Genomic DNA, 12,902 nt, shown 5'->3' on the forward strand with positions numbered 1-12,902 from the left:
CTTCTCTTGTCCATTTCTTCCTTTTTGCTTCTGTAGCTCCAATCTCAGGCTGTTGATGACTGTCGTTATGGTGATCAGTTGCTGGATGACGACCTCCAAGTACCTGACCGTCTTCCCCTTCAATTGGGTTGAATACTTGGTTGCCGGACGAAGCTCCTCTGTTGCCAGAGGTTCCATTTACGTCGTTGTCGTTTATTCCTTCATTTCTTTCCATCATTGCTGAGTTTTGCTATTTAACCCATAGCTGGACCCTACCCATCAGGGATAGGTATTCATTTACAGCTGAGTAGACTGAGGAAATTATGGTAAAGATCCTTTCCCAAGGAATCAGCGCCGAGGAGAGCGGTCACCCATCCAACGACTGACCAGCCCCAATGTTGCTTAACTTAACTTAAGTCCATTGACGACCTAACCCACTCCTCCACGGCGCTACATATTATTATTATTATTATTAATATTGATGCATTGTTATTATTATTATTTAACCTTATTAATATATGAGAGAGAGAGAGAGAGAGAGAGAGAAAGAGAGAATAATTATTTGTATTATTTAATGTAAATTCATTTACACCTAAAAGCTTAAAAACCTACAAATTGCATAAAAAATTAAACAAACACTTTTGGAGGGTTTCTCGAGGATTCACAAATGTTTGCATGTCTGAAAAACTCGCGTATGATAGTTAGGTTCCAATGAAAAGTTTGCTCTATTGTGAATTTGCACAACTAGAATCATGCAAGATTGAGACAATCTCAGAATTTACAGTTTTCTTCTGGTCAGTCTCATCAGATCTCTGCCAGACTGACTTTGCAGTTCAGTAAAAGTCTCCATTATTTTAATTGCTTCTCCAGACTTAAGGAGTGTGTACAGGCAGACCTCACTTAACAGCAGCATCAGTTAATGACATTCTGGTTTTATGGCGCTTGGCTAATAACGTCATTAACCAGATTTTCGGCAATGGTAAGTGATTTTTGGCATCGGTAATCGGTATATCAGCATCAGTAAGTGGTTAATTGGCGTCGGTAAGCAGTTTATTGCCGCCAATTTTTTTACCATAATCTGCGATTTTTGTAGCTGTGGTAGTGTTTAACACTCGCCCCAGTTTTATACCGACACCTTTTATTTAGGTGAGCGAGTCAGAGACTACTGACATGTCCAATTTAGCAGTTCTCTGGTATTATAGCAATATTTTACTAGAAAATAGTACTAAAGAGGACACATTTCACGGAGCGACACGGCTGAGCCCAGAAATAGATTTTTCCTACGTCAAAATCCCTTTTTTGGTTATCAGTGCTCGTCCAGGAACGTAACCGCTGCCATTAATGGGGGACTGCCTGTATATATGAACACTTTGAGAAGAGTGTGTGTCTCCTTTATATGAACACTTTGAGAAGAGTGTGTCTCTCCACTTTTAAAAAGAGGTAATACTGATTCTTTAAAGTTGCCTTAGTAGAATCTGCCCCTACTGGTAAGGAGTCTATAAGTTAATTTTATTGGCTCAGCCGTGTCGCTCCGTGAAATGTGTCCTCTTTAGCACTATTTCTAGTAAAATATTGCTATAATACCAGCTGACATGTCCAATTTAGCAGTTCTCTGGTATTATAGCAATATTTACTAGAAATAGTGCTAAAGAGGACACATTTCACTGGGCGACACGGCTTCCTCGCCCAGAAATAGATTTTTCCTATGTCAAAATCCCTTTTATTGGCCACTGGAATGGGCTTCCCACTTCATTTTTACTTTCAAGATCCTCTTTTGCTAGGAGGATGGAGAATTTTAGACAAGGTATTTCAAATAAGTTTATACCTACTAGCTATTGTAAGCAACAATCCTTCAGGAATATGATTTCTTTATGGTTCAAGCAGGTCATCCTGATTTCTTATGAGGAGTTTTCTGAGAACCAGGCCTCTCAGGTAAAAATCAGTCTCAACTTATTTAGAATTTTAGAGATCAGGAATTTTGATATATTTTTTATGAAAAATTAGTCTCTTCACAGTAATTATTGTAATTGTCAGCTTCAACAACGTGTACTAGTATATATAGGTCATATGGGTCCCTTTGCTTTAGTGTTAGTTTCATATACCTTAAGCATTCTAATAGATTTATTACATATTTGTTTTAAGCCACTGTAAACAGATTATATCATTGTAAAATTGTTTTTATTTTTTTTTTAGAGACACAAGTGAAAGCTCAAAGGTGCAAGAACCCTCACGTGAAGAAATTATAAGGAAAAAAATCAAGGAATATGAAGCTCGCCTGTCATCTATCTCATCAGTCTTTAACATCAAGCATCCCATACCACCTCATCTCAAGTAAGGCCTTTTCTGCATTGAACACTTTAAGACTTTTGCTGGTATTCATAAGAACGAATAAATCATGTAAAATTGAACATTAATGTTAAAACCATAGCTTTTATTGAAATACCAAGAAATTTATTCTTACATAATAATTCACACAACACTTCTGTTAGTAAAAGGTTCATGTGAATATTAGGGATGAGAATCTTTGGGGTATTATGTCTTGTTTGTTGTTAATTTAGGAGATTACTGAGAATGAACGATTAACAGAAATAGAGTAGAATATCCTGATTCCCAAAATTTGTTTCAATTTAAATTTGGCTATCAGAATATACCTAATTCAGTTATTCAAAATTTCATTATTGTTGTCATTCCCTTTTGGATTAAGGGATCAGGATTCAGTTTCTTGTAGAAAATCCAGATTTTATTTTCCAATCCTTGCAAACCGTCCTATGCAAAAAACTGATAAACCTCCAAAATCAGTGTTATAGTGATTAAAATAATAGTGTGCAGCATTGTGTATTGGTAAAGGGACATAACTAATAATGAAGTGGTTACTACAGTACCAAGTACTTGAAAATCTCCCATTGAGGAGATCATTTGTCTGTGTACTTGCCATTTGTCACTAATTTCTCTTTTCTGCTTTTACTTTTCCTATTATAAATGTTTTATTGGAATTATTTTGTCTACAGAAAATCATATGTAGCGTTCAGTTATTTTGCATCAGTAACTTAAATGTTTTCATTTCTGTCAGGTACTTGTATCCACCACCATCAGCCACCATCATGGCTAATATTGTTCAGGCTCTTATATCTGTTCCTAAATTTTATACGCAAGTTCTTCATTTAATGAACAAAATGAATTTACCAGCACCCTTTGGAAGTCTTAAAATACTTCCTCCACAATACCTTGAAGTTCTGAAATTGCTGGGGCTATATTCTGAGAGGGATCATTTCAACCCCATTGTTGAACAAGATAAATTAAGTGATAATGAGGAAGAGATGCAAAATAGTGAAAGTGAAGTATCCGAGAGTGAATCTGAATTAGAAAGTGATACCGATGACGCCATGGAAAAGCCAAAGATGACAAAGCAAGTTAAGAGGCGCATTAAACCTAGTAGAATAATCAGCAAGAGGCCAAATTTTGCTTTATTAAAAAAGACGTGTGTGTCACACCCACGTCTTTCTTCATCCTCTGTCAGTGAAGCATTTGAGAGCAAAGATAGCTTGCAGTCCAAAAAATTAGAATTGAAATTGAAAGGAACATTACCTACTGAAACAGGTGCTACTCCTGTCACTGATAATTTAGAAATTGGTGGCTTTGGAAAGATAGAAGCAGTAAAGCATTTGAAAGAGAAGCCTGTAGAAGATAATCCTGTTGAATGGAAGGGAGAGTCAACAAAATACATATCTAAAGAAGAGTTACAAAATAACAGAATAAATAAAGCAGGTATGATATTAATTAAGTAGTGAATATGTAATATCTCAGAAAAGTACCATTAAAATTATGAAATTTTGAATAGTTAAATTTAGTGAATAATGTCATAAAAGTGTGCCATTTAAATTAAAAAAAGTAAATGATGTACGTTGTACAGTACATATAAAAATTCATAGTTATGATGCAAAGTACTGTCATTTCCCAAATTTTCCTTTTCTTTTTTGATACTGACATAACCTTTAATTATTTTCAGATTGGGCAATTTTGCCTGTTTTCAAAAATTACCACATCGGTGAACCATCCCCAAAACTGTATATCAAGAATTTAGCCAAGACAACCAGTGAGGGAGATCTGAAGTTCATTTATGGCAACTATGTATTTTGGCACAATGAAGAAGAAGCTAGTAAGTAAGTAAATTTGGCACTTGTTCACCTCTTCCTAGAACCTTCAGTCTTTATGTATGTGAATTGTCCTAGAATAAAGTATACAGGGTATCTAACTAATAGACTTATGAAAGAACACCATCCTGTTAACCCCAGATATTGAGAAAGGTATGTACATGTACATCAGCAGGAGAGTTAGAGAGGTTAAAATTTTCTGCAGGTAGAGAAAAGGGGCTCTCTCTTGACAAGCAAGTCAACTCCCTTTGCTGGTAAATCATCCATAGGATGGGCTTTTATATACATCTAAAACTGACTTGCCTGTAGGCTAAGAGCTTTACCCTTTGGTACAATATGCTTTCACAAAGGAAAGAGCTGGTGCACAAAGATTACTTAATTCAACTAAATAAGAGATTAAGTGCAATTGCAAGTTAACTTTTGCCTCTGTGGATCATCTTCAGGGTAACTTAGATTAAAGGTTACCACACAATGTAGTGAACAGTATTACATTTTTACAAATAATTCCTGTTATTACTGTAAAGTATATGCAAGATAAAGTGAGAGATGCAGGAACAGTTAACTAAAGGACAAGGTTACACCTATGACCTTATTCTTTACCATCATTCTGTACAGAATGACACACCAGTGATGACCAGAAATGGCTTTAACACTATTGTATGGAGCATTATGTATTTGTTTTACTCAGCAGATTGGAAGTTATCATTATATACTGTCAAGAATAATATTACTTAATTGTAATTATTTACTTTGAAATATTTTGTGTATCTCACCGTTTTGTTTTGACTAACACATGCCCAATGGGGACGATTGCAAACCCCTCACTATACCCGAGTACTAGTATATATGCTGGTAGATATTTGCTCAGATTTGGGTTATTTGGTCATCATACATACTATGGTTTTTGCATTATATTTCTTAGCAGGATGAGAAATCCTTTAGTATTTATGAGAAATCCTTTATTATATATAAATACTTTGGTTTACAGGTTCTCCATTCGACTAATGAAAGAAGGCCGGATGAAGGGTCAGGCTTTTGTTACATTTCCATCTGTTGAGGCGGCAACAGAAGCTCTTAATGACACAAATGGTTATATTCTTAATGACAAACCAATGGTTGTTGCTTTTGGCAAAGTAAAACCTACGTAGCACCTGGTAAACTCCAAATGTATATATGGATTGGTATGTTAAATATTTTTTTCTCTTACATAATGTCATAATGGATTAGTTTGTTGATTTTTCACATTCTTCTTTCTTTTGCCAATGGAATACAGTGCTCCTGCATTTTTACACGGGAATAGGTTTCAGAACGTACTGCAGAAATGTAAAATCTACGGAAATGGAAAAATCCCCTTTAAAAATGCTTCTAACTGGCTTATAACTGCCAAATACCTTGTAGGCTACCTCTTAAACTAAAATGCTTATAACTGCCTATTTTAATATTTCACTGCTTAATTTGATAGTTCAAACAAAAATACACCTCAAATCATCATCCCAAAACACCCTACAAAGTAACCTTACGTTACAATACTCTCCTACTACTGTTACTCTTCACTAGGCTAGATACACCCCTAAAACATTTATAACTTCCTATTTTAATAGTTCATTCCCAAACTTGACAGTTCAAACAAACATATATCTCAAACTATGGATAGCACTGGGAATAAAATTTGTATCTTTACAATTTCATATTTTTTACTATAAAAATGCATGTGGTAAATGTTTTAATTATTATTATTTATTGAAAATTAGTACTAGTACTTATTATTTAGTAAATCATTTACTTATTCAAATTTACTAAAAACTTCTTTTGGCAACATATCTCTCTCTCTCCATATATTTTAATGAAAAAATACAGTAATTGGTGAATACACAGTGTTGCTCAAAAAGCAAAGTTAGTGAAATTTCTCCCGCAGACAAGTGAATGGTGTGTTCCACAAAAATCTGCAATAAAATGAAAAGCGGAAATGTGAAACAAAAAAAGGGGGGCAGAGTGCACTGTGCTAAGTTTGTAAAACAAGGTTTTAAAATAACATACAGAACTGTTATCACATTAATATTTATTAACTGTGCTGGTGAATGTCAATTTTTTAAATGAAGAAACATTGGTTGATATGACAAAAGGTCCAAAGTTATTACTGTCCAGACATCATCGTTGAACTTTGTGTATCACATTCCTCAAGACGCTGATAGTAAAGTTGACATCTTCCTTTGATATGCACATGGGTGGTTTAATCCTGAAGACCTGAAAATTTACAGATTGGCAAGAAATTAAACATACTTACTAATATACTGAGAGTTTAAATATACTAGTAGTATGATTAAATTTTGTAAATTGACAACACATTTAACACATCTTTAAATTAACAGAGTTGCTAGTGTAACTGTTATTATCTGAAATGTTCAGGGATGCATTCGACAGATTCTGCATCTTACTTAACCCTTAGGCGCCTGTGTAAAAAATTAATATGCAGCACCCCAGACTGGGAAAACTTTGAAGTCAACCAATTTAAGAAAAAAACACCTCAAAAGAAAGTGGAAGATATGCAAATGTACATGCTGTATGAAAATTTTTTTCTTAAAAATGTTCCCTACCTTCCACGAAAAGTTGAAAATTACTACTATTTACAACCCCTTGTGGGGCCTCTTTTACAAGGCAATCGTAAATTTTACCATGTTATACATTTGTTCATACGCAAACAAACCTTCGGTCTTAACAATAGGATCATTTCTAGCGCCTAGCTGGATCTGGTTAAGTCGCGGATGAAATCAGTTAATCTTGTGAGATCTGGCAATACGTGCGTATATTGGGTGAAGAGTGGTCAAGGACCACGCATCTACGCCACCGCGTCAGTCTTTTCTTAACCGCCTGGGCGAGAGTTGTGGTTGACCTCTCTTGGCTTTTACCCGGTTCATTGCCCGTTTCACTTGACCTCTCTTGGCTTTTACCTGGTTCATTGCCCGTTTCACTTGTGTTTTAGTGTGTGTGTGTGTGTGTGTGTACTATTATTATGGCTTCTGCTCCATCTCGGCCTCGTCAACGTGTGTGCCCCGGAACTCCAGGTTTTCCGTGTTCTCGTTTTTGGCTTCGGCTGCGACTGATCCCCACGTCACTTGTAGTAGGTGTTGCTCTAACGTTTGTACAATAACGAATCCTTGCACAGAATGCCGCACGTGGCCTAGAGGGCAGTTGAAGTTATTTTATAGAAAGAGGGAGCATCATATGGTTTCTATTCTCCCTTCATGGGAGGGTTTTTCTTCTCTTCCTGATGCTTCGTCTCCTGCTGTGCACACACCCCATAGTAATGTTGTGCCTTTGTCCCTTTCCTTTTCTTTCATCGATTCATCGTTGGAAGTATCGGGAGGCCCTCAGGCTGATTTATGTAATGTCGACCCATCTTCTTCAGGAGTTAATTTGATTCCCGAGAGGGAGGAGGCTTTGTCATCATTGTCTTTTATTTCAGAGTCGGAGGCGTCCAAAATGGCAACGCTTTGGGAGACCCTTGGGCTACAGGGTTCTCCGTCCTTGAAGGGTTTGCTGACGCACTTCATGGATGCTCGCTACCCACCTCCTCATGCTGTCCAGGCCCTCCCCCCTACTCCTGGCCTCGTCTTCATGGGTAGCCGAGGACAGCCATTTTGTATTGCTCTGCCAGTGACGATTGCTGCTTCTTCAAGTCAGAGGGAAGCCGTGGCGTCAGCCCCGCTTGTGATGTCATGGGGTCAGTCATTTTGTATTCCTCCGCCAGTGGCGTTCGAGGGGAAGCTGTGACATCATTGCCACTTATGACGTCACTTCCATCGATAACGTCACTCCCAGTCGTCTCCACTGCGCTGCCTCGCTTGTCTGTGTTGTCATCGTTTGCCGCCGTGTCGTCATCTCTGCCATCCAGTTTGCTGCATCTCCTTTCCATGTCATCGGACCCTTCTCTTGCTGATCCGTCTGAGGCTTTATGCCAGGCGGTTCTTAAGAGATTGGACTCTGTTTTAGAAGATAAGTTGGCTGCCATGTCGGCTGGGAGGACTGGAAACAAGTGTGTTACATTGCCCCCGCTTCCTGTGAAGAGATTGTGTAAGGAGCCAGTGCTGTCACTCCTGCTGCACCAACTCCGCACTCACTACCTTTGACCTCTTGACAGGCGTCTTGAGATCCTTATGGCAACAAATAGGCCTTGGAGAAGAGGGAGCACTTACATCACGTACACAGGCAGGGGAGGTTGCAACACGCTCGCGATGTGCATGGACAGGGGGGAGAGGGGGTGTTTGTAACACGCCCATGATTCGAGGCAGAGCACGAAGCATCCACTGCAGATCGCACACAGGAAGGAGCACTAACACTGCCCAAAACAACAGCATTCTCAGGAACACGTCCGCATTGTTCCTCCCTCGTAGGCGAAGAAAGGGCAAAGTCCTTAGCCTTCCAACGCTTGATACGCCGACGGGGTGTAGAGGGGGAAGAGGGAGAGGAAGACAGCACTGGTTTCTTATGCACACTCTTCTCAGGAGGGGGGGATGAAGCAACACGTTTCCTACCAGTCCTCCCAACCAATAAGGCAGCCAACTTCACATCCAAAACAGAGTCAACCTCTGAAGCACTGCCTGGCATATGACCTCAGACTGATGTGCCAGAGAAGGCTCTGATGACCAAGAAGGGAGATGTAGCGAACTGGGCGGCAGGGATGACGTCACGGCTGAGAAAGGCAGATCAGAGGAGACGACTGGGAGAGATGTCATCGATGTGAGTGACGTCACAAGTGGTGGTGACATCATGGCTTCCCCTCGGTGCGAGGGGAAATCAGACACCAATGGCGGAGGAATACACAAAGACGGATCCCGTGACATCATCAACGGGGCTGACGCCACAGCGTCACTCTGACTTGAAGAAGCGGCAGCAGACACTGGCGGAGCAATACAAGATGGCCGACTGCTGCTACCACGAAGACAAGGCCAGGAGGAGGGGGGATGGCCTGGCCAGACCAGGGAGGAGGGTGCGAGCCTCCACAAAATGCGCTAGCAACCCCTCCAAGGACGGGGTACCCCCTAGCCCGAGCGTCTTCCAAATCGCCGCCATTTTGGACGCCTCTGACTATGGAAGAGAAGAGATTGATGAAAAAGCCCCACCCTTCTCGGGAATCAAATAAACTCCCGAGGAAGAAGGGGCTACATTACAAACATTAGCCTAGTGGCCTACCGATACTTCCAGCGACGAATCAATGGAAGAAAAGGAAGGAGACACAGGAACAACGCTACTATGGGGTTGACTACTGCAGGAGACAAAACATCGGTAAGAGGTGAAAAAACCTTTTCAAGTAGGAAGAGTCAAAATCTGATGTTCTCTCTTGCCATAAACGACCTCCACTGCTCCGTGCAAGGATTCGTGATAGTACAAAAATTAGAACGACACCTACTGCACGTTATGTGAGGGTCAGTCGCTGCCAAAGCCAAAAAACGAGAACACGGAAAACCTGGAACTCTGGGACACATACGCTGAAGCCGAAAAGGAGCAGAAGAAGCCATATCAGCCAAACACACACACACACTAAACACAAGCGAAACGGGCAATGAACTGGGAAAAGGCCAAGAGGTTAACACGAGACTCGCCCAGGCGGTCAAAGAAAAGACTGGCATAACGGCGTCATCCTTGACCACTCCTAACCCGAGCTACGCATGCATTGCCAGATATCACAAGATTCCTTGCTTTCATCTGCTTTTTAACCGGATCCAGTTAGGCATTAGAAATTATCCTATTGTTAAGACCGAAGGTTTGTTCGCGTATGAATAACTGCTTTTTTGATGTCGCGTCATCTTAACCCGGATGTCATTCATCTGAAGCTGGGATTGACTTTAGAGCAGGTGAGGTCGGTGGCTCCATCCTTGTCTCCACAGGATGCCTCAGCGTTGGAATCTACGGCAGCTTCCATATTGCAGACGGTTTCTTGGCTGGACTTCTGGTTTATGGTCATTGCCAAGATAGCTTCTGACAGGTCCCCAGAGGGGTTGGTGAGTGCTTCCTCTCTTGCCAATTTGTTGCAGTTTGGAGGAAAGGTATTTTCATATATGGCTCACCTCAGTGTTAATTTATGGGCTAACCTTCTCCTGATTAGAAGAGACTTGGCTTTATCCAGGATGGAAAGATCGGTTGACCTTGAGTCCTTGCTAGCATTGAGGAATGGAGATCTGTTGGAGTCTCAATTTCTGTTTCCTTGGACCGAGTTGGAGGATGTGATAGACCGGCGCCGGGCTGACACCAAGGACAGATTAGTGCAGCAGGCTGTGTCTAAGTCAGAGTCTTGTCCTCAGAGACATCCGGCTCCTCCTTCTACCCCTGCCCAGCAGCAGTCATGAAGATCATCGCCTGGTAGGCCGTCGAGGAGTTCTGTTTTGGCAGGGCCTCCCTGTTTTTCCTAGCCTAGGTCAGAGGACCAACGTTCCTTTCGCTCCTGTTCCTTTAACCTCTTCATTACCGAAAGTTTGTTTGGAGGTAGGTGGGTACCACCATTGAAGTCTACTATACCGCACCGGGTGCATAAAGGTGGTACGCATAGTACCACCAAAACTCCTCTTTTCAGATAGGGACTTCCAATCATTCTGTAATTTCGGTTTGAAGAGTTTGGAGCAAAATAAACAGTATGACACGATGCCAGACGTATGATGAACCCAAAAAAATAGTATTATTACTGCTTATAGTAGTGTGTAGGTGACAGATGAACTGCGTCTCAACAAAAAATCACAAAACCAGACAAGCGTAAACATGTAATAACTTCTACCCAAGTAAAAACCAGTTGTATCATCATTTACTGTATTTATTTATTTATTCACTTATTACATTTTACAAATAAAAGATATGAACACCAGATAAATGAAGGTAGAAATAAAGCCTTATAGTAACTTTATATATAAAAAACCAAACCAGAGAAAAAGCAAAAAAGCGATTTTTTCTGAGGACAAGAAACTTGAAAAATTAGTTTAGATACCCCTAATGCCCCTAAAGTTGTTTTCTGTGATGAAACTAATCTTAGAAAACGTAGAAAATGACATCGCCCAATTTTTGAAAGATATACTATAAAATTTGCGATTTCCATATTTATTGGCGGGGCTTTCGCTTTAGTTTTTTGCTCTTTTTTTTTTTTTGTTATTACGTGCTTATTTTACTGTTCTATTTTGATAATACTTTATGTGCATGTTCCAGGTGCAATATACCAACATTCTGTAAGACCGAATTTCTATTCAAGACCGTAGTTTTCTCACCGACCACCAGTGTCAAGGGACACTGAGTTTCACATTTTTTTTCATAAAATCATTTATTTTCCCTGTAGGATGATAAAACTAACAGAGAAATTACTGCGTTATTATAGTGCTAATAATACCTGATAATTTCATTAGCCTGTCTTGATTAGTGTATTTTTGGCAAATATTTTACGATGGGCACCCCTCCAAACTCGAGTCACTACCGAGAGATTCAGTTCGGCAGCGAACACAATGTTTACATTCTGCTCACCCACCCGGTAAAGAAGGGGTTAAGCTGAGAAGGGGCCCCAGGGGCAGAGGTAAAGGGGGTCGTCGGTAGGTTAGGTTAGGATCCAGAAGGAAGAGCCTTCCCATCTATAAAGATGATGCAAAAAGAATGAAAAGTACTAGAAACTGATGAGTCTGCAGAGTTCCTATGAGGATGGCCAGTGTGTGTTACTGCACCATGGGAGTGATAGTGGTTCATAAGGATGCAATGTGTACATGGGTGGAAGAAAAACAGCTGCTTAGAGATCAAATGAGAAGGTTCTGTAATACAGAAGTGCCTCAGGATATGAAATTAATCCGTTCCAAAGCGGCCTTCGTGACCTCGTGACCTGACTTTTTCGTATCTTGAACTACTTTTTACATGTAAATTGCCTAATTCGTTCCAAGCCCTACAAAAACACCACGTAAAATTTTACAATAAAGCTAAATTGACTAATAAACAATGAAATACAACAATTTGGACCATTCAATACCTAACATAACCTTTATTGTAGTACGTACCTGTAAATAAAGTGTATTAGTGTACATGGTACAAGAAATACTTTATGTACACGTACGTACATATGTAGTAAAATGTGGAACCTTACCTTTTGAATGAAGCGATCTCCAAAAGTGGCGACAGAGGAGGACAAATGGCAGAAAACATGAACACACTATTTTACGAAACATTAAAAAATGGCAGAAAACATTAACACTAAACTTTACGAAACACATTAACAAATGGCAGAAAACATTAACACTTTTTGATTATCTCCATCTTCGTTCTCCATAGAAAGCATCCTCTTCTTTCCGTGAACTTCAGCAACCTTCTTGGGACCCATGGCTAATAACAAAAGTAATTAAGCTCACACACACACACGATAAAGTAACTTACAGTACAACGAAAGCGAAATCACTAACACGAATTTACGTTAACAAACGAAATATATGTGAATGAACGAATTCCAGTGTTTACGATAATGCTGCCGCAAAAAATGGTCAAGGAACGCCTTTACATAGAGGCATGATGCTGACCAATAGGAGAACAGGATCTTACGACGGTGACTAGCATCAGGAACCAATGGGAGAGCAGGAGGATGGTGGCGAGTCTACTCAGTTGGCAGCGTGCGAGTTTTGAAATTCTTCTCGGTGGTCCGGGCGAATCTCAGTTTTTATCCTTTTGCAAACTGAATCATTTTTGTATGGAGAGGTTCCACTGTAAATTCCCTACTTTATGGAGACAAAGACTTGTTATTGCAGTGGTGCTTGAGAATTCATT

General features: G+C 39.9%; 2 protein-coding genes across 4 annotated transcripts in view; one reads left to right on the forward strand and one right to left on the reverse strand.

The window, feature by feature from the left end:
- The window catches only part of LOC135217194 (RNA-binding region-containing protein 3-like), a 34,365-nt gene that overhangs the window by 20,262 nt on the left and 1,201 nt on the right, over window positions 1-12,902 (forward strand). The window contains exons 3-6 of the mRNA XM_064252924.1: window positions 2,173-2,310; window positions 3,050-3,744; window positions 3,986-4,139; window positions 5,119-5,311. Coding sequence (XP_064108994.1) covers window positions 2,173-2,310; window positions 3,050-3,744; window positions 3,986-4,139; window positions 5,119-5,278 — 1,147 coding nt within the window. The 3' untranslated portion in view covers window positions 5,279-5,311. The remainder of the gene's footprint in view (window positions 1-2,172; window positions 2,311-3,049; window positions 3,745-3,985; window positions 4,140-5,118; window positions 5,312-12,902) is intronic.
- Window positions 5,306-12,902, reverse strand: part of LOC135217193 (alanine--glyoxylate aminotransferase 2, mitochondrial-like) — a 97,056-nt gene continuing 89,459 nt past the window's right edge. For 2 of the 3 annotated variants that reach the window (XM_064252923.1, XM_064252921.1), the window contains exon 11: window positions 6,173-6,374. In XM_064252923.1, coding sequence (XP_064108993.1) covers window positions 6,279-6,374 — 96 coding nt within the window. In that variant the 3' untranslated portion in view covers window positions 6,173-6,278. Of the gene's footprint in view, window positions 6,074-6,172; window positions 6,375-12,902 lie in introns of those variants that run through there. The other variant, XM_064252922.1, reaches the window with a different exon arrangement.

Source organism: Macrobrachium nipponense, chromosome 7 (assembly GCF_015104395.2).
Source record: "Macrobrachium nipponense isolate FS-2020 chromosome 7, ASM1510439v2, whole genome shotgun sequence".
NCBI lineage: Eukaryota > Metazoa > Arthropoda > Malacostraca > Decapoda > Palaemonidae > Macrobrachium > Macrobrachium nipponense.